Below are 23204 nucleotides of genomic sequence, written 5' to 3'. Positions count from 1 at the left end.
TGTCTGCTGATGCATATTGCAGAGAAGGTGGGGCATAAAGATCTGAATTGCCTGAATGAGTGACGCATTAATAAGCACCCTTATTGAATGGGATGCTTTGGCCAGCTCAAACTAGGCAATACTCACCAGTGTATGAACTTAACCTGGGTGTGCACTATACATACCCCCTGAACTGAATAAGAGATCAACCTTAAATAAAGCACACTATGAGGAAAAAATAAGATCTGTAGAGCCATTCTTCATATGTGTAAGAATACACTTGGGAGCACACTTAGCTAGGGCTTGACCAAGAGAACAACTGGTATCCATTGTTTGACAGATCAGAATCCAATGGTGTACCAATATTTTTTACCTAGAAGCACACAATGGAATGGTCTCAACTAGCAAATATATAGTAGTAAGAATTATTGGATTGCAGGAGAAACGAGAGTTGCTGCCTCCTAGAAAGGATAAACTGGAAAAAAAACTGGAGGAAGAGGTGGAGACTCAAAGAAGGGCCAGTTGTCCTGCACTGACAGGTAGTTCTATCCTAGAAAAAACCATTGTCCTCTATTTTGGCTTTCCATTGTAACTGCACCCTTTACACATTTTTGTGCTTGATTTGTGTATGTGCATTTATGTGGATGAGTGCAAATAGACACAAGCATTTTAGAAAATGGTAACTGCCACAATTCTGCAACAATATTTGCACATAGTGCTGCATTTTGCCATCTTGAATGGCTCCTACAGTGTTAGCAATGACCCTTATGTACAGTGCTTATGGGGTACAGGTCATTGTGTAAACCAGTTAGAAGTGACCTGACTACTGAACTGTTTGAAAATATTTTGACATAAATTTATCATCTATCACCTAAATCATACGGTATATGAATCTTACATCTAAATCAACAAAGCAATGACTTCACCAAAGGAGGATCAACATTCTGAAATGGACCTGTCAGAGTTTAGACCTTAATCTGACTGAAAATCTGTGGGGCACTGGACATGGCCTCAACATATGACAGATCAGCAAATATTTTGCAAGGGGGAGTGGGCAAATATAGCCAAAGACAGATGTGCCAAACCAATAGACTGTTACCCAAAATGAGTGCTGTAAAAAAATAAAAAAGTGCTTCAACCAAGTATTAAATTATGGGGTATGCATACAAATGCAACCAGGTTTCTGTTTTTTTTTTCTTTTTTTTTTTTTTTTACACTAAACAGTCTTGGATTGGTTTTCAACTTCTTTATATAGACTGCAATTTTGCAGTAAAAGTGGGATAAGTTCTAACAGGATTTATCTCGGCTTTTTTTATTATTAAAGATAAATCTGTGTAAAAAGTCTACACACTCCATTTTGTAGGAAACAGTTTTACTCAAAGTAGCTCCTTCTGTGGGCTGCCAGTCCACATGGCGTTAGCCAATCACAGCCCTTATTTAGCATCCTCAAGGAACTTTTTTCATGCTTATGTGAATCACCAATACTTTTCACATCTGAATTTGGCTCACAATTAAAATAGGTTGGGGATCACTGCTATGGAGAAACAGGCGAATGTTAGCATTAGACATACACAGTTTAATACCATAGTTATGTTTGTTCATTGTCTCAGCAAATAAAAGGAACATGTGGTTTATCATATCCAGATGAACTGCTGGGACATTTGAATTCAGATAAGGGTGTATTTTCTGTCACCTTGAGTGTTTCTAAGTCCAAAGGCATACCATTGTCACTGTCTGTGTGGAAATAAATACTACCATTGTTGCTGCAGTTTAGTTCTTCAATGCTTCTAGCATCATGGTCATTTATGCGTCTAGGTTCATGGCCATCTTCAGAATAATGCTTCTCTGTTCCTGTAAGTGAGCTGCTGTATCCAGGTTCATCAGTTTGACTGGTGTCAGCGGTATCTAACATTGGCTTTACATGACAGCCCTTTTCCAAGCTACTCTTTGTTTCTTCAGTAGTTATGGAAATAGGATCAAACCTTGATTCCTGTTGGGTGTTCAATGGGAAGTGTCTCTTGCTTGATAGAGTCTGCAAAAGCAAATATAAATACTTAGAATACTGACAAGATAAGCAAAGTAGCATACAGATACCTATTTATGATGCCATATCAAATCCATCCAGATAGAGATGGATAATACAAGCAGTACAATTTTTCTGAAGATTGTGTTAGAGCTGTCTGGCAGGTGAAATTCTTTCACAACAATTCAAACTCTTTTCTGCAATCTTTGATGATCATTTTTCATCCACATCCAGAGATTGGCTACAGTACCTTGGACCTTAAACCCCAGGAACATTAAACCTCAACAAATCTTTAAATTGTTCATGCTTTACAATTTTCCGTCTCACTTCCTGAGACAGTTCTCTGCTTTTCTTTATGTTCTATATATGAAGTGTGGTACACAATAACATAGCAACATTAATGCTTTGCTACTTATACCTTGTCATTAACAAAGTAGCGTATTTCAAAGAAAAATGGACATCTAAGCTTATCTCTTCGAAACTTGGAGATTAAATTGCATAAACACATTTCTCTAATTCTTAATTTTTCCAAATTCAACAGCATGTTTTTCTAGCTGAAAATGGTAAAATAGGGGTTCTACTGTTTATTCAATTAAATTTTTTCATGACAAAAATGCACAGCAGATTTCTGACTTACCACTGATTGTGGAGTCTTGGGATTACCCTTCAACAGAAGTGTCATGCCAATCACAAGTGATAAAAGCACACAGCAAAATGAAACAATACACCCTATTATGAAGTTCTGGGTCATAAAATCTTAATGAGAAAAGATTAAAAAAGAGAATAATTAAAGATACAGGTAAATACTTCACATATAGTAATAATAATAATACTACTACTACAACTAATGCTCCCTCTAATAACAGCACTGAATAAAAGGTAAGCTTTAGAACAAATACTTTATTTATATAATAAGTGACCAACTGAGGAATCTTCGTAAATTGAACTGTAATGTCAAATTTCCCTTTTAAATATTTTACCTTAAAAAGAGAACTAACCCCCCCCAGAAAAAATCCCCCATCCCTACTCCCTCCCCGAAGGGAACAGTGTCTCTTATAGTAAAGCTGATCCATACAAGCAGAACCGCACAGAGGAGCTAGAAGGCATCATCTTTTGAATCATTATGTTGTCTCCGGATCAATTCGGCGAAAAGGTACTCCAAGATTACCTTCAGTTGTGCATGCACCAGCAAGCTTTGTGTCCCAGGACTGATCCAAAGAGAACATGAAGGTTCAGAATATGGCACCTGCTGGCTCCACTGCACTGTATTTGTCAGCTTTGCGATCAGAGACACTGTTCACTGAAAATTATATTATTCTATGTGCTTACTGATACTAAACAGCCTATACTTTGATCCATAAAACTATACATATTTGTTAGTGGTGCACTCAGGAGATTTGGGTTTCTTCTACATGGTTCAGTGGATTGTAAAAATATAATTTATATGTCCCCTTTAAATAATATAAAAAAAAAATAAAAAATTGTAGTATCTGTTTTAAACAGGATCGTAACGTGGAGGGTCCAGGCAACCCAAACAGGAAATTGCATTTGACTTAAGCCGTGCACATAACCATGGGTCGTCTGCCACCCAAACTGTGGGGTCTATCATTGCTTTTTAAAGTGGCCCTGCAAAAATGTTGTATTTTTATATACAAAGTAGGTTCTTGAAAAATTATTGTGCTGCTAGTGGCTTACACACATTTGTCACATTTTTTTTTAATTAACTTACGTTTGTTTTCTATATACACACAGATTTCCTGAGACTTCTCTCCTTTCACATCCCAATAAATAGATCTGCCTTGAGCAGTAATGCAGTAGGTTTTATCTTTTAGCAAGTCTTCAAGGTATGCCGTACACCCCAGTTCATCGCATTCTGAAACCTGCAAAAAAACCAAAACAAAAAACCAAAAAAAAAAACCAAACACACTATCTGTAGTTAATTTATCCAACAGATATTTGCAGCAACATCCTATCCAAATATACTTTTTTAAAATGTAATTGGCTAGTTCTTGTGGTTTTACTGTCTTAAAAGGAACAGTAATACTGAAAAATAAAAGCATATAAAAGTAAATAAAATATTATGTACTATTGTCCTGCACTGGTAAAAGTTGTTGGTTTGCTTCAGAAACACTAATATAGTTATATAAACAAAGCTGCTGTATAGCCATGGGGGGTAGCTATTTGACTGAAATAGGCCTACAGTAAATGGCACAGGTTGCATAGCAGATAAGCTTTGTATTCTACTGACCTGATCTGACCTGTTCCCAGGTCAACAGCATCAAATGCTTGCCCCCTGGGGGAAACGTAGTAAAATTCAGTATCTAAGCTCTCATTTTGACCATTCACTTTACCTTTACTGCAGTACATTTTTTTTTAGGAAGCATATTTATCAACTGGTTAACTCTAATTTTTACTCATTGATGAACGGGTTTTCAAAAATCCAGTAGGAATGAATAAAACGTGGGTGAGTTTTAATATATTAAGCTCTAAACTCTAATGTTTGTTCCTCTCAGAGCTATAAATCACTGCAAATCCCCAACTCATTCAAAGATAATAAAAAAAAAATACCATTATTGCAAACACAGTTTGATTGATGCATTTCTCACTCATTATAAATGGGGGATGAATATTGGGGAAAACAATCATTTTAACTTTTCATAACTGTATGCTGTAAGGAATGGGATAATAGATGGAAGCTCATGCTGTACTGTCTCTCTTCTGGAAGTTTTTCATCCTCCTGACCTTTGATTAAGTCAGCCTTTCTGTTATAATCACATGCAGCTAACAGAGTGAATCCAGTCATACAGTCCAAATTGTTGGCACCCCACAAATCTTTCCAGAAAATCAAGTATTTCTCACAGAAAAGTATTGCAGTAACACATGTTTTGCTATACACAAGTTTATTCCCTTTGTGTGTATTGGAACAAAACATAAAAAAAGAGGAAAAAAAGCAAATTGGACATAATGTCACACAAAAATGGGCTGGACAAAATTATTGGCACCCTTAACTTAATATTTGGTTGCACACCCACAGATGTTCAAGGGACCCATTGCTGGCCACTTCAGAACTCGCCAGCGCTTTGTTGCCATCCATTTCTGGGTGCTTTTTGACGTATGTTTGGGGTCATTGTCCTTCTGGAAGACCCAAGATTTCGGACGCAAACCCAGCTTTCTGGCACTGCACCCAAAATATCATTGAACCTCCATCATATTTCACTGTAGGTACTGTGTTCTTTTCTTTGTAGGCCTCATTCCATTTTCGGTAAACAGTAGAATGATGTGCTTTACCAAAAAGCTCTATCTTGGTCTCATCTGTCCACAAGACATTTTCCCAGAAGGACTGTGGCTTACTCGAGTACATTTTGGCAAACTGTAGTCTTGCTTTTTTATCTCTCTGTGTCAGCAGTGGGGTCCTCCTGGGTCTCATTTCATTTAAATGTCGACGGATAGTTCACGCTGACACTGATGCTCCCTGAGCCTGCAGGATTACTTTAATTTCTTTGGAACTTGTTTGGGGCTGCTTATTCACCATCCGGATTATCCTGCGTTGCAACCTTTCATCAAATTTTCTCTTCCGTCCACGCCCAGGAAGATAAGCTACAGTGCCATGGGTGGCAAACTTCTTGATAATATTGCACACATTGGACAAAGGCAAATCTAGATTTCTGGAGATGGACTTGTAACCTTGAGATTTTTCCACAATTTTGGTTCTCAAGTCCTCGGACAGTTCTCTTCTCCTCTTTCTGTTGTCCATGCTTAGCGTGGCACACACAGACACACAATGCAAAGACTAAGTGAACTTCTCTCCTTTTTATCTGCTTTCAGGTGTGATTTTTATATTGCCCATACCTGTTACTTGCCCCAGGTGAGTTTAAAGGAGCATCACATGTTTGAAACAATCTTATTTATCCACAATTTTGAAAGGGTGCCAATAATTTTGTCCAGCCCATTTTTGGAGTTTTTTGTGACATTATGTCTGATTTGCTTTTTTACTCCCTTTTTTTTGTTCTGTTCCAGTACACACAAAGGGAATAAACGTGTATAGCAAAACATGTGTTACTGCAATACTTTTCTGTGAGAAATACTTGATTTTCTGGAAACATTTCTGGGGTGCCAACAATGACTGTCTATAGGGGTGGGAAAACCACAGCTTAATTGGTTCACCATAGCCTTGCACTTATTGCTATTCTGCATTGTATTTTGATATCCACCTACACAAAGCAAGCCAGTGGCCCTGGCTGAGTCTATCTGCATCCAAACAGATACATAACATTATGGCTAGAAAAACTGAAAAAGTGTTCAAAAAGGACCACAACTTGCTCTGTGCAGATGGATGGCAATTTATCCTTAGGGACGGTGTTCTGATTTCTATAGATATCATCTCTAAATTAACATAGTAAATATAATTGGGGTGCCACCGGTGTGCGTAGCATTCTGCCCCAAAATATGTGACAAGGCTTAAAGACATTACCTGATGTGATGTCATTGCACATGCGCAAAGGCCTTGACAAGAACAGCTTCTGCCTGAGTTAATGTACACAGTCTTATCTTTTTCTTAATGCAGGCTGAGAGCAATGGAGCCAATACCCTGTGTGCCTTGCTCTTAGATTAAAAAAATAAAATCTAGAGATATACACATGCTGACTTATAATTGGAAACATTATGCAAAAACAAAAGAAAAATTACAGTGAGGAACATAAGTATGTGAACACCCTGTGATTTTGCAAGTTCGCCCACTTAGAAATCATGGAGGGGGTCTGAAATTTGTAGGTGCATTCCCACTGTGAAACACCATTTAAAAAAAAAATCAGGAAATCACATTGTATGATTTTTAAAGAATTTATTTGTATTGCACTGCTGCACATAAGTATTTGAACACCTGAGAAAATCAGTGTTAATAGTTGGTACAGAGGTCAAACATTTGCTGTAGTTCTTGACCAGGTTTGCACACACTGCAACAGGGATTTTGGCCCACTCCTCCACACAGATCTCCTCTAAATCAGGGCTGTCAGGTTTTTGGGCTGTCGCTGAGTAACAGGGAGTTTCAGCTCCCTCAAAAGATTTTCTATTGGCTAGGCCACTCAAGAACCTTGATATACCTCTTACGGAGCCACTCCTTGGTTATCCTGGCTGCGTGCTTCGGGTCATTGTCATGTTGGAAGACCCAGCCACGACCCATCTTCAATGCTCTGAAGGGAAGGAGTTTGTTGTTCAAAATCTCAAAATGCATGGCCCCATTCATCCTCTCCTTAAAACAGTGCAGTTGTCCTGTCCCCTTCACAGAAAAGCACCCCCAAAGCATGATGTTACCACCCCCATGCTTCACAGTAGGGATGGTGTTCTTGGGATGCATCCTTCTCATCCTTATTTTTCCTCCAAACATGGCGAGTGAAGTTTAGACCAAAAAGTTCTACTTTGGTCTCATCTGACCACATGACTTTCTCCCATGCCTCCTCTGTATCATCCAGATGGTCATTGGTAAACTTCAGATAGGCCTGGACATGTGATGACTTGAGCAGGGGAACCTTCCGTGCAATGCATGATTTGAAACCATGACGGCGTAGTGACCTTTGAAACTCTGGTCCCAGCTCTCTTCATGTCATTGATCTTGCATGGAGCCCCAGTCCTAGGGAGACTGTCGTCTTTAGCCTCTTCCATTTTTTAACAATTGCTCCAACAGTTGACCTATTTTCACCAAGCTGCTTGGCAATTGCCCCCATAGCCCTTTCCAGCCTTGTGGAGGTCCACAATTTTGTCTCTGGTGTCTTTTGACAGCTCTTTAGTCTTGCCCTTGGTAGTAGTTGGAGTCTGACTGACTGTGGGGTGGACAGGTATCTTTAAAGAGCTCAGACAGGTGCTACTAATTTAGATTAATGATTGGAGTAGAGGTGGACTATTCAGATACTTATGTGCAACAGTAACAGTGCAATACAATGAAATTCTTTAAAAATCATACAATGTGATTTCCTGATTTTTTTTTTAAAAAAAAATGCTCTCTCACAGTGGGAATGCACCTACTATGTGAATTTCAGACCCCTCCATGATTTCTAAGTGGGAGAACTTGCACAATCGCAGGGTGTTCAAATACTTATATTCCTCACTGTATATAAAACATTTACTAGTGGTGGTGAACATGATACAGTAATGAAGACATGATGTACTACATCCAATGTCAAGTCTGTTCAGATGATGGATAATTTAATATTCATATAATAGCAAATAAATGAACATAATGGGGTCACAGTATAATTAGTGTCCCACTCTATATGTGGTAGACCAAAGTTCCTGTAAATCAGGGATCCCCAATCTTTTTTTACCCCATGAGCAACATTCAGCAGTAAAACTTGCTCATGAGCAACACAATACGTGAACAGTAGCGTAAACACAATTTTTAATAATACAGGTATAGGACCCATTATCCAGAATGCTCGGGACCAAGGGTATTCCGGATAAGGGGTCTTTCCGTAATTTGGATCTCCACACTTAAAGTCTACTAAAAAATCAATTAAACATTAATTAAACTCAATAAAATTGTTTTGCACCCAATAAGGATTATTTATATCTTATTTGGGATCAATTATAAGGTACTGTTTTATTACTACAGAGAAAAAGATAATCAGTTTTAAAATTCTGAATTATTTGATTAAAATGGAGTCTATGGGAGACGGGCTTTCCGTAATTCGGAGCTTTCTGGATAACGGGTTTCCGGATAAGGGATCCCATACCTGTAATAATAAGCATATACACTACTGAGGAGAAGGGGTCACTGGGATGGCTTACCAAAAAAGTATTGTGCTGGGGCTGGCAACAGATAAAAAAAAATATTCAGTGGAGGAGCTGGAACTGAAAAGATTGTACTGTTATAATTCACAGCTGGATTTGACAGGAGGCTCACAGGACTGATCCAGGTCTTTTCTCACCCTCCTTCCTTGCCCCCCCCGACTTGCGATTGTGCCTCCTGTCAATTTTTTCCAATGATCCTTTCTCCCTAGCCCACAGCAAATAATGTATATTACAAAGTCCCCAGCATGATTGTGATAGGTCCTCCTGTCATATCCAGTTACAACAGCACAATCTTTTCTCTCCCTCCGTTCCCAGCCCCACCTGCTCTCTGCCGAATTTGACAGGAGGCAGGATCGCAAGTGAGGGAGCAGGAGGGGCTGGGAACGGAGGGAAAGAAAAGATTGTGCTGTTGTAACTGGATATTACAGGAGGCTCACCCTCCTTCCTAGCCCCCCCCTCACTTGTGGGATCCAGCAGTGAGTTATAGCAGCATATCTTCTCTCTGCACTCTTTCCCGCCCCTCCCAGCAGGAGGGGCTGGGAACGGAGGGAGAGAAAAGATTGTGTTGTTGCAACTGGATATGACAGGAGGACTGATCACAATCACGCTTTATTTGCTGGGGGCTATGGAGAAAGGATCGTGCTGGGTCTGTAACTGTCACATGCTTCGCTAGGGAGAAGGGATCGGGGGGATGTTAATGGACACCTGCTGGAAAGGTCTACGTGAGCAACATCAAGAGTGGCTGCGAGCAACATGTTGCTCGTGAGCTACGGGTTGGGGATCCCTGCTGTAAATTATCAATGTACTCTAAATGACACCATGTGTGTTGATACTCATTGTTTATAATGCCAACAGCACCAATTTCATGAGGGCAAGTAATTACAGGTATAGGACCCATTATGCAGAATGCTTGGGACCTGGGGTTTTCCGGATGAGGGGTATTTCCGTAATTTGGATCTCCTAACTTAAGTCTGCCCAAAAAAATATTTAAACAGTAATTAAACCCAATAGGGTTGTTTAGGCTCCAATAAGGATTAATTATATCTTAGTTGGGATCAAGTACATGATACTGTTTTATTATTACAGAGAAAAAGAAAACCATTTTTAAAAATGTGAATTATTTGAATAAAATGGAGTCTATGGGACATGGGCTTTCTGTAATTCTGAACTTTCTGGATAATGGGTTTCCGGATAAAGGGTCCGATACCTGTAAACTTAATGACATTTTGCTGAGTAATACAACTGTCACAATTCTGGTTGCGGGTCGGCTTCCACAGGAATTTGCTAATATTTACTTCTGATCACACTGATGAGTGTTTTACTCCCATAATCCCAGAGCTTCCGCAAAAAGGCATGACTAGATAAAAGGGGTGGCCTCTGGTGTGCTGATCCCGCTTATGGGGAAAAAGAAGATCCTCTTATCTGTCTACAACACTCTAATGAACTTGTAAAAAAGAAAATTAATACCATACTTACCGAAATTTTGTTTTCCTGGTTAATAGATGGCATCATTTACAAGAGGGTAATCTCCACCCCCACCTCTGACTGGACAGAGTACATGATTTAGTAATTAAAGAATAAACAACCTCCTATATATGCAAGCCTTCCCCTACGCGCCCTTGTCTTATTATTAAGCTATCTAGGGAGGGTCTTGTAAATGATGCCACCTATTAACCAGGAAAATAAAATTTCGGTAAGTATGGTATTAATTTTCTTTTTTCCCCTGGTTAATTTGGCATCATTAACAAGAGGGATCTATTAAGCAATCCCAAGGGAGGGTAAATATGAAAATCAAACCCAAAAGCAGTTGTATGCATGAAATTCAAAATATATTTATTTTGCTCTAGTCTGGACTGCCTTTAGCACACTTTGCCCAAACTCTGTCTCTGACGTCGATCTGACATCCAACGGATAATGCTTCAAGAATGTAGCAAAAGAACTCCAAGCTCCAGCTTTACAGACCTCTTCTGGCGGAACATTCGCTTCCACAGCCCATGAAGTACTCACTGCCCTGGTGGAGTGTGCCTTAATGCCTATTGGCATTCGTTTCCCCTTTGAAGTGTAGGCTCTCTGTATGGCCATTACTATCCAGCAACTTATCGTTGAGATTGCTGCTGCTTGTCCTCTTTTCACTCCTGCCGGAATAACAAATAGCTGTTGTGACTTTCTGAATTCTGCTGTTCTCTTTAGGTATATTGATAGACATCTGACTAGATCTAATGTACTCCACTTCTCTTCCTGCTCTGATTGTGGTTGTTAAAAAAAAGCTGGTAGCACAATTTCTGAATTTAGATGAAAAGAAGTCATCACTTTTGGTAGAAATGCTGGATTTGCTCTCAAAATGACCTTATCTAGCAGGAATACAGTGTATGGCTCTTGAGCTGACAAAGCTTGTAGCTCACTTACTCTTTTTGCCGAGGTCACCGCCGTTAGCAGGATTGTTTTGTAAGTCATAATCGTGTCTGAAGCCTCCTGCAAAGGCTCAAAAGGTTGTTCTGTTACAGCCTCCAGGACTAACGGTAGATTCCATGATGGAGAAATATTTTTTCTTGGTGGTCTAAGTCTAAGTACTGCTGCCATGAACTGAATGATCTTAGGTTCTTGCGCCAAGCCTTCCCTGTAAAGGCTGAAATTGCCGAGATCTTCACCTTTAAAGTTCTCATACTAAGGCCTTTCTCCAAGCCTTTTTGCAAAAAATCCAAAATCTGTACAATAGTGAACTGTTCTATTGTCACTTCTTTGCTCTGCAAATATGTCATGAACACTTTCCAAGTTTTCTGATACGTCTTATATGTGGTTCCTTTTCTTGCATTCATCATTGTTTCTATTACTGACGATGAAAGTCCCGATACCCTTAATCTTGTCCTCTCAAACGCCATGCCTTGAGGGCTATAGTATGGACCTGTGGATGTTGTACTGGTCCCTGGCTCAATAGCCATGGTGCCAATGGTAGCCCCTTTGGTGCCCCTATCGTCATTCGCTTGAGTAGCGGATACTACGGCCTTCTTGGCCAATCTGGAATGACTGCTATTACCTCTGCTCGTTCCCGTCTTATTTTCCTCAATACCCTTGGTATTATTGGAATTGGCGGAAACACATACAGGAGACCTGAACTCCAATCTTGCATTAACGCATCCGTCGCCTTCGCTTTCGGTTCCCACATTCTGGAATAAAACTGTTTCACTTTCCTGTTGGATTCCGTTGCCATCAGATCTATGTCTGGTCGACCCCATCTGTGCACCATTCTCTCGAAAATCTGCTGGCTGATTTCCCACTCGTGTCTGTTCAGTAGATTCCGACTCAAGAAATCTGCCATCTTGTTCTCCTTCCCTGGAAGAAAGATTGCTGATAGATCTTCCAGATTGTCTTGCGCCCATTGCATAATTGATTTTAGCACTTGCATCAACTGGATGCTTCTTGTGCCTCCCTGTTTCTTTATGTAACACATTGCTGTCATGTTGTCCATTCTGACTAGTAATGGCTTGTTGTTTAACAAGTGCCCAAAATCTTTCAGGGCTAATGCCACTGCTTTTAGTTCTCTGACATTCGCTGGGAGTACACTCTCTTGCACAGACCAAACTCCTTGGGTCACTTCTGATTTCCAATAAGCTCCCCAACCTGTCAAGCTGGCATAGGTGGTCATCACCTCCCAAGAGGTGTCTCCTAATGTTTTGCCTCTTGACAAAAGATTTTATAGCCACCACTCCAAGGCTATTTTTAAATTTTTCTGTCCCATTGAGACAGAAATTCTGCTTGAGGGACTCCATCTCGCCCACTGAGTCATCGGTATCGCTGACGTTAATAGTCCAATCAATCCCATGGACCGTCTTGCTGAACAGACAGACTTGTTTTGCATCCATCGTACTCTTTGTTTTATCTTTTGTTTTTTCTCTTCTGGCAAAGTTACCAATGCTTTGTCTGTGCAGAACCTTGCCCCCAAGTACGTGAGATCTTGTGAAGGAGTCAATTGGCTCTTCTTTCAATTTATGATCCACCCATGTTGTTGTAGGTATGTGATCACAAGGTCTCTCTGCTGTTCTAACATCTGAGGATCTCTTGCTAAGAGCAAGATGTCGTCTAAATAATAGTAGATGTTGATTGCTTTTCTCCTCAACTCTGCTATCAGTGTGACCAGAACTTTTGAGAATACTCTTGGTGATGTTGCCAGGCCGAATGGCAAACATGTGAACTGGTAATGGCGATGGGATCCGACCGTGAAACGAAGAAACTTTTGATGTGAAGATGCGATTGGCACATGCAGCAGGTAAGCATCCTTTAAATCTATTGAAATCATCCAGTCCCCCTGGTCTCACTTCTGGAATTATTGTGTACAATGACTTCATCTTGAATTTCTTTACCACCAAATATTGATTGAGTTCCCTGAGATCTAGCACTGGTCTGAAGACTCCTGTCTTTTTCTCTAGCATGAACAGGGGTGAATAGAACCCACCCTCTGTGAGATGGGTACCTCTTTGACTGCTCCTTGAGCCTGCAGCTGCTCTATGTAATCCAACAGAATTTCCTTCTTTTTCCTGTCATGTGGAATGAAGGAAATCACAAAATAATCCTGTTGGGGGATCTCTGAAAATTCTAGAAGATATCCTCTTTCTATTGTTCTCAATACCCAGACGTCTGATATTGACTTCGCCCAGACCTCTGCAAAGTTTGATAGCCTTCTGGGAATCTTCTCGGTCTGTGCTGTCTTCCCTTCAGAAATATTTCTTTGAACCTCTTGAAGACGAACCTCTGCCCCTCGAGGTTCTGGAAGATAAGTTGCTATCTCTCCTCCAATTCTGTGCTTGTGAATACTCCCTTCCAGGTCTATATGACCTTTGTTCCCTAAAGTTTGGCCTCGAAAGGATTGCCTCTGTCTATCCACACTTTGTCCTGAAGAAGGAAAATTCTGCCTCCGCTCCTGAGGCAAAAAGACACTTTTTCCACCTGTGACTCTTTTTATTAGGTCTTCCAGTTTCGATCCAAATAGCATGTCACCTTCAAAAGGCATATTGCATAAATTTGTCTTAGAGGCTTTGTCCGCATTCCAGGATCTCAACCATAGTGCCTGTCTTGCTGCAATTGATAACGCGAGGGCTCTAGAAGAGGTTTTGACTAAATCAATCGATGCATCTGCTACAAAGTCTATCGCTAATTTCAAGTCTGCCAGTGATTTGACAATATCCTCTCTATCTACCCCATGTTTAATTGCCTTCTCCACTCCATGAAGCCAGGATTGCATAGCTCGTGACACTGATGTCAACGCTATAGCTGGCCTACAAGAGGCTGCTGTTGCCAAATAACTCTTTTTCATTATTGCTTCCATCTTCCTGTCCATTGGATTTGAAAAAGATGAAACATCATCCACTGGGAGTACTGTTCTCTTTGAGAATCTGGCTACTGCCGCATCCACTCTTGGAGGCTTTTCCCAAACCTTTTCCTGATCTGCTGAAAAGGGGTATAACCTTTGAATTTTAGTCTGGTCTGTAAATCTAGCATCCATCTTATCCCATTCCGTAGTAATAATCTCTTTTATAGCCTCATGTAATGGGAAAGTTGCCCGTTCCTTCTTCAAAATCTTAAAGAGGTTGCTTGTAGATGGTTGACTCTCCTGAGTCGCTCTTTTTCTTATTTGCCTTGAAGTACTAGGGAACTGTAGCTTCTTTTATGCCTTGCGCAACCGCCGCCTTAATCCAAGTTATGATGTCCACAGACTCTGTTGAAGTTTCTCCAGATAGTTTTTTTGCACAAGATTCACAAAACTTAGAATGCCTTGGTGCTGGATTATCACAAGCCCCACATCTTGGCCTTTCCTTAGTTCTAATTGGGGAAGACACACTGCAGAACAAGGGAGATATAAACAGAGAGAGAGCAAAAAAAAAAAAAAAAAAAAAAAAAAACTTTTTTTTTTTTTTTAAATGATTGTACCTCCTATCCTCTCTGCCAGCACACTCTGGGCTATGGGAATGGCGAGACTCCATCTCTGTTAATAGATTAAAAAACATCCATCAGATTCTCCCAATAAAATATGTCTGCTTGTGTCTCTACTAAAAGATTTTCCAGAGACATACCTGTCAGCTGTATAGATGCGCTCCCAAAGACGCTCCCGTCTTAGTATGGCAGCGCCACGCACCCGGGCTTACTTCCTTAAAAGAAAAACCACTGTCGTGTCATAACCCCGCCCCCCGCGTGACGTTCCGCTGACGTCATACGCGGAAGTGCCGGTACTGCATAGCGCTACGCGTGCTTCACCATATACTGTGTCGGCCACCAGTCAGGAAGTTAAATATGCCTTCTGCTGCCTTCCTACCAACAGGTAAGGAAGTACTCTGCAGTGCTTCATTAGAATTATAATTAGCCTGCTATTCAGCCACCAGGCCTGACCTGCAGACTCTTCAGTGGGGACAGTACACTCCATGAACCCCCTGGAAATGGAAGCCATACACTTATGAGTTCCTAATCCTTGTCCAGTGTTAATGGGACAGAGAAAAAAAAGACAAGGGCGCGTAGGGGGAGGCTTGCATATATAGGAGGTTGTTTATTCTTTAATTACTAAATCATGTGCTCTGTCCAGTCAGAGGTGGGGGTGGAGATTACCCTCTTGTAAATTATGCCAAATTAACCAGGGAAAGAGTAATTATGGCCCCTCGCAAGCACCTTTTTTCCAGAGAAAACAACACCAGCCTTGAACCTCTCTCCAGTTCATTAATATCCTTCTTAAGGACTGGAGCCCAAAACTGCACTGCATACTCAAGGTAAGGCCTTACCAGAGACCTATAAAGAGGCAAAATTATGTTTTCATCCTGAGTCAATATTTTTTTTTTTTATTCAGTAGCCACTGAGTGACTGGAGTCAGACAACTTATCTACAAAAATCCCCAGATCCTTCTCAATTAAGAATGCCACCAACACAATACCATTTATTGTATAACTTGCATTTATATTATTTCTACCAAAGTGCACACTGAATTTTTCTGCCCAGTTTTCCAATTTTGTCAAATCACTCTGCAAAGTGGTAGTATCAAACTTATAGCTTTGCACAATTTAGTAGTTCTATGCCCACCTACAGGTCATTAATAAACAAGTTAAATAGTAAAGGACCAAGAACAGACCCCTGCGGTACTCCACTAACACTGGCCCAATTAGAAAATGTTCCATTTACAAATATTATGTTAAAGGCAATGCTTAGCCCAACTTTCTGTGCAGTACTGTATCTAATGCTTTTAGCAAAGTCCAAGTAGATGACATCCACATTCCAGCGTTCAGGTTCCTGCTCACTAAATTAAATTAGTCTGGTAAAATCTATTACGTATAAAACCATGCTGCCAAAAATGTATAGTATTGTAATTTGCAATTTATTCAAGTATCCTATCCCTTATTACCACTTTCAAAAGCTTTCCTACTACTAAAAGTCTATAGTTTTCAGGAGACCCGGATCCCTTTTTGAATAACAGAATCACATCAGCAATTCGCCAGTCCATCTGCACCATGCCGGAAAAATGAATTCTGAAGTAATTAAGTAAAGAGATTTGGCAATCACAGAGCTAAGCTCATTTAATACCTGGGATAAATACCACCCGGTCCTGGACATTTTTTTTAAAGTTTGTACCCCTTTCCATCCCCTTTTTTGCATGCTTTATTTGCTTTCTTGTACCTGATGAAAGTTTCAGGTGTTTTTTTCTTACCTTGGCACTAACACTTCTATCCAACCATAAAAGTGGATCCTGTGCATAATAAAAGGTCTTGCGATCTTGAGATTCAACCTGGGATTTGCAGGCAGGGTTGCAGGTATATGTCAAATTAAAATAACCTAGTGACTTGCTGATCTCTCTATCTGATCCATAACATTAATCATTAACTAACAGAGAGATCAGCATAAAACAGTACTTTTAAAAGGCTTTATGTTACTTTTCAGAAAAAAAGAACACACTTCCCAAAACAGGCAAATGTAAGATACTGGGGTTTTGTATAGTGCCAGCCACTAATTATTTTACCAACATACAAACACAAATAAAACTTTAAACAAAAGTATTAAAAGTAAGGTATGGGACCGGTTATCCAGAATACTCGGGACCTGGAGTTTCCCAGATAAGGGATCTTTCCATGATTTGGCTCTCCAAATCTCCAAATCTCTGCTAAAATTAATTTATATATTAAATAAACCCAATAGGCTTATTTTGCCTCCCATAAGCATTAATTATACCTTAATTGGGATCAAGAAAATCATTTTTAAAAATTAGAATTATTTGCTTATTATGGAGTCTTTGGGACTCCGTAATTCAGAACTTTCTGGATAACGGGTTTCCTGATAAGGTAACCCATACCTGTATAAATGACTGCCAGATCAAGGTAGCAATAAAAGCTTTTTAAGAAATCCTTAATGGTCTAACTGTAAATGTGTACTTACATTTGATGTACACTACAACGTTTTAGCAAGTTCTAACTTACCATGGTTGTTTGGTTATTATAAAATACTTCATAGCTAAAGTCATCATAAAACTGGTGGATTGTTTTATATTCATTTCCATCTTTGAGTGGTGTGACAGGGTGCCAAATATAAACAATAATTTCAGTATTTTCCACAGAGGAATTTAATGTTGGTGGCCCAACCTTACCTAAAATAACATTAAAAGAAAGTAGTAAAATACCTTGGAAACAAGTAGACATGACATATTATTCAGAAAGCCTTATTTTTATGCCCGGTGATTAACACTCAATACAGAACACCATAATGTTTCAAGGAAAAGAGCCTATCGCTTTAATAAAATACATATTGCATCAGTCAAAACAAAACAAAAATGGCAGCATTTAAAAAAAGGATTAACATTCAGCATAGGCTTTTTCCATAATACATAGAGATTTATTCACCTCTACAATGCAGAAATTTTCCCAGCCTCTTTAATGACCTCCATACACCTTATATTGATTACCTATTTCTGATGTCTTTAGCAAAGGAAATTTGTTTCTGACTCTAATGCTAATGGTGTTCAAAGACATACAGTTAGGTCCATAAATATTTGGACAGAGACAACTTTTTCCTAATTTTGGTTCTATACATTACCACAATGAATTTTAAATGAAACAACTCAGATGCAGTTGAAGTGCAGACATTCAGCTTTAATTCAGTGGGGTGAACAATTAAGCAGAAAAAAGGCCTGTAGTTTATTTGAGGTGTGGTGCTTGCATGTGGAAGATTTTGCTGTGAACAGACAACATGCGGTCAAAGGAGCTCTCCATGCAAGTGAAATAATCCATCCTTAAAGTGATACTGACACTAAAAAATGACTCCTCAAAATATGAATGTACATAAAAAGTTGCCTATAGGTCATGTTGATTGATTTTCGCTGAGAGATCTGCTTTTGTAAGTAATTGTCACTTGAAGTTCCTAAACCTGACTGTTTTGCCAACCTGACTGTCCCTCCCCAGCCTGTCAGTTATAGCTTCTAATGCTAACGGCCTCCTGCTGGACAAATATGGCCGCCCCCTTATAGGGGAACATGGGTGATTAGACAGGTAATATAAAAGCATTGGGTAAATACTTTTATGGCAAAAATGAAGGTCATGCAAAGACAATGTTATGACAGATGTAAAAAAGGTTTAATTTCTGGTGTCAGTATCTCTTTAAGCTGCAAAAACAGAAAAAACCCATCCAAGAAATTGCTACAATATTAGGAGTGGCAAGATCTACAGTTTGATACATCCTGAGAAAGAAAGCAAACACTGGTGAACTCAGCAACACAAAAAGACATGGACGCCCATGGAAAACAACAGTGGTGGATGATCATAGAACTATTTCCATGGTGTAGAGAAACCCCTTAACAACAGCCAACCAAGTGAACAACACTCTCCAGGGGGTAGGTATATCGATATCAAAGTCTACCATAAAGAGAAGACTGCATGAAAGTAAATACAGAGGGTGGACTGCAAGGTGCAAGCCTCTCATAAGCCTCAAAAATAGAAAGGCTAGATTGGACTTAAAGAACATCTAAAAAAGCCAGCACAGTTCTGGAAAAACATTCTTTGGACAGATGAAACCAAGATCAACCTATCCCAGAATGATGGCAAGAAAAGAGTATGGAGAAGGCGTGGAACAGCTCATTATCCAAAGCATACCACATCATCTGTAAAACACGGTGGAAGCAGTGTGATGGCTTGGGCGTGCATGGCTGCCAGTGGCAGAACCGTATTGAAGATGTGACACAGGACAGAAGCAGCCAAATGAATTCTGTGGTGTTCAGAGACATACTGTCTGCTCAAATCCAGCTAAATGCAGTCAAATTGATTGGGTGGCGTTTTATGATAGATAGACAGTGACCCAAAACACACAGCCAAAGCAACCCATGAGTTTATTAAAGCAAAGAAGTGGAAAATTATTGAATGTCCAAGACGGTCACCTGATCTTAACCCAATTGAGCATGCATTTCACTTGTTGACTACTAAACTTCGGACAAAAAGGCCCACAAACAAACAGCAACTGAAAGCCGCTGCAGTAAAGGCCTGGCAGAGCATTAAAAAGGAGGAAACCTAGGATCTGGTGATGTCTTTGAGTTCAAGATTTCAGGCTGTCATTGCCAAAGGGTTTTCAACAAAGTATTAGAAATGAACATTTTATTTCCAGTTATTTAATTTGTCCAGTTAATTCTGAGCCCCTGAAATGAAGCGACTGTGAAAATGCTTTAGTGTCCTCACATTTTCATGCAATTGTGTTGTTCACCCCACTGAATTAAAGCTGAATGTCTGCACTTCAACTGCATCTGAGTTGTTTCATTTAAAATTCATTGTGGTAATGTACAGAACCAAAATTAGAAAAAAGGTCACCTCTGTCCAAATATTTATGGACCTAACTGTATTGTGCCCCTCTGCTAAAACCAGTGTTGGCCCAAACCACAGCTGCCTTTGCTCCCTCCCAAATGTTTTGGTTGAAAAGAATGACGATCTCAAGAGCAACAGTATGGTGTGTCAAAGGAAATGAACAAAAAAGTACTATTAAGTTCTTGCATAGGACAAGGAAGCCTGTTCTGCAGATAACAAGCCTGGAAGCAGAGTCGCACAAGTTTTATTTTTAACTTTATGTTATTTTCCCTATGTGGACTGGCATTTTTTTTCTCATTCTCTCTCAATGCAAGGTCGGGGGGTGGTTTAGTTCTCCTTTAAAAGTAATTTATTTGGGGGGCGTGGCCTGACCACCGATGTGAGCGCACGCACTTGTTAGAGCTCTGCTAAAGACCCTGTAAATATCCTGATATAACCCGCTACTAACCCTTCGCAACGGAGTCAGAACCTCTTGTGAAGCAGCCGCTACCCCAGAGAGAGCAGATGGGGCAACACAAAGCGCACAAATGAGCTTCGGAGGCAGCAGCCCGTCTTGAGAAATATGCCCAAGAAACAAATCAAAATGGCGCCGACTCGGACCAAGCCGCGAACAGCTCCGACCAGGCCGTGAGTACTGCTGAGGGTGCTGCACCTACACGCACAAAATCCACACCTGGGGCAACCCCGCAAAGCGCGGAACCCACCCTGCACGATGTGATGTTAGAAATCAGAACTGCCAACAGCTCCTGCACCTCGCTTATTAACACTAAGACAGATGAGATCAAAATAGACCTCTCTATCATAAAATCAGACCTGCAAAAGCTGCGCGAGCGCACCACTGCAGTTGAGTCCTGGGTCAGTAACTTGGAGGACACGTGCAGAGACTTGCCTAACCAGTACCGTAACTTACAAAAGCAACACGCAGACTGTCTGAACAAAAACGACAACCTTGAGAACCGGCTGCGGCGGTTTGTTGGTATTCCCGAACGGGCGGAAGGTAGCACCCCAGAAGTGTTCCTTGAAACCTGGCTCAAAGATACATTTGGCGCTGCGCAATTTTCGAGTATGTTCTCTCTCGAGCGGGCACATAGAGTTCCAACTAGACAAGCACCTCCTAGACCCTTAATTGCCAAACTGCTAAATGCCCGGGACCGCGACAAGATCCTCTCTCTGGCCAGGACGCAAGGCCCTCTGCGCTTCCAAGCATCCACCATTTCCATTTTTGTCGACTACTCCATGGAGGTACAGAGACAACGCACAGGATTTCAAAGCTGCAAGACCAGACTGCGAGAGGCCAGCCTACCCTACGCGATGCTCTACCCTGCTCGGCTGCGGGTGCAAGCCGAAGGCCGCTTTACCTTTTTTACTGTGTCACAGGAGCTTAATACGTGGCTGGATGCTAGAGGAGTGCGTCCCTAAAGGCCCCTGAATGATCGACCTCCTGCCGAGGATCACTTCTTATCCCCTTGCCGGACCAGGCCTCCACACATTGCGGGTTGTGTACCCGGTCACAGTAAGGGTCATTGCGAGCCTAACGTATTACCGATTACCTTTTACTTAAGCTGTTGCTCTAAGCTTTAATACCAGTTATTATACTTGAAGCTCAACGAAGTGGCGTCACCCACCCCAATATTGATCAGAGTTAACGTTTTAGTTATGGGACAAGTTCTACCCAAAGTTGGGAGCCGGGTGGAAGGGGAGGGGGGTTGGTTTGTGGGAAAATTTCCTTTATGTGTTATTGGCTGACAAGCTGGAATGTGAGAGGGCTCAACTGCCCGATTAAGCGTAGATTGGTACTAGATTTCCTTAAAAGACACTCCACCTCAATTGCCTTCCTTCAGGAAACGCACCTGACAGGTTACAAAATTTTAGCATTTAAACCCCCGTGGGTAGGATGGGCCTACCATGCCACCTACTCCACACACTCTTCCGGGGTGTCCATTCTTATAGCCAAGTCTGTCCCCTTCAGGTTCGACAGCATTAGGACTGACCCTAAGGGCAGATTTATTTTCCTACACTGCTATTTTTACTCTTGCGAAATACTCCTAGCCAACATCTACATCCCTCCCCCGTTTGACGGAGAGGTAATTCACACTTTTGCGGACCACCTTGCCCTGTACCCTAGAGCGTTGGTGTTGGTAGCTGGAGACTTCAATTAAGTTTTGTTCCCTGAACTAGACAGACTATGGAAGCACCCCACTAGGGCTCCCCCTAAAAGCCCCCAGCTCTCTAGACTAATGGCCTCTCTAGCCTTAATAGACCCATGGAGAGAAACCCACCCTGGGGTACCCCAATATTCATGCTTTACCTCTGCCCGCTCAGCTTTATCCAGAATAGACATGGCCTTTATAAACACAACTTCGATCCCATACGTAGTTGAAACCGCCTATCTCCCCTGTGGAATCTCAGATCATGCCCCATTCCAGCTCAAACTTGAGCTCCCACACAAGATTAAAGGCTCACGCCATTCCATAAATCCAGTATGGCTAAAAATCCTGGATAACTCCAAAACAGTAGATGACTACATAAATGACTTTATATCATTAAATCAATCAGCGAACTGCATACTTCCCTTTTTGGACTCCTTGAAATCCTACATAAGGAGTGCTATATCTGCAGAAATAGTAGCTTTCAAAAGCCAGGCACAAAAAGCCATACAAGCTCTTGAGTCTCAAATCTCCCATTTAGATGTAGTAGCCGCTGCCTCCCCCTCTCCAGAGAATTTGAAACTTCTTAACGCACAAAATAACTATACCCAAACTATCAAACAAAAAGCACTGAACAAGCTATATTTTACCAAAACTAACATACGAACAGGGTGAGAGGGCAGGTAGAATGCTAGCCCACCTGGCCAAAGCCCACACCCCCCCCCCCCCAGTCCCTGCACTTAGAGACCCCTCAGGCAATCTACATACAGACCCCCAGGCGGTCCAGGAAATGCTGGTCTCGTTCTACACAGACCTGTACAAACCCAAACTTACTGCCTCAGAACCAGAAATCAATTCCTTCCTTGCTTCACTAGCTCTCCTGACAATGCCTCAAGAGTACAGCACGCACCTGGACTCTGAGCTCACTGAGAGCTGAGATAGAGGTACAAGAGGCCGTAAACTCCTTCCCTCTGTGTAAAGCTGCGGGGGCGGACGGACTCCCTACAGAAATATACAAGAGGCACTCTAAAATTTTGTGTAATCGTGTTGATGGAAGCGCATGGAATTAGAGAAAAACAAAAGCAAAACTAGTGCAATACGTACTAAACTTTCTTTGTGACTAAAACGCAAGCTATATTTTACCAAAACTAACATACGAACAGCGTTCTAATTTGGTGCAAAATGTGCAAATATATTAAGTGAATCGGACCATCAATAGTGCTTATATATCAGCCCAATGCAGTGTATCACACCCACACGATGTGTCCAAAGTAAATGCTCACCAGATTTGATTAAAATAAGAGCATGTAGAGAAGTCAATTCGGCTATTGATTGCAGTGCATCCTTAGTCCTCAGAGTATATGGAATGAAGAGGAATCGAAAATAGTATAAAAACATTTAATATATAAAATAAAGCCCCTGCACAATGCAGGCTACTTACAGTGTGAAGCAGTATATCAGACACAA

General features: G+C 40.9%; 1 protein-coding gene across 1 annotated transcript in view; it reads right to left on the bottom strand.

Annotated features, from left to right (window-relative positions):
* Positions 1–1334: 1334 nt before the first annotated feature.
* ifngr1 (interferon gamma receptor 1) overlaps positions 1335–23204 on the bottom strand; it is a 75599-nt gene continuing 53729 nt past the window's right edge. The window contains 4 exon segments of the mRNA NM_001079346.2: positions 1335–2011; positions 2640–2758; positions 3732–3882; positions 17227–17393. Of these exon segments, the coding sequence (NP_001072814.2) occupies positions 1586–2011; positions 2640–2758; positions 3732–3882; positions 17227–17393 (863 nt within the window). The 3' untranslated portion in view covers positions 1335–1585.

The sequence above is a fragment of the Xenopus tropicalis genome, chromosome 5 (assembly GCF_000004195.4).
Source record: "Xenopus tropicalis strain Nigerian chromosome 5, UCB_Xtro_10.0, whole genome shotgun sequence".
NCBI lineage: Eukaryota > Metazoa > Chordata > Amphibia > Anura > Pipidae > Xenopus > Xenopus tropicalis.
Note: the sequence above shows the minus strand (reverse complement) of the source record. Positions and strands in the feature narration are given on the sequence as shown.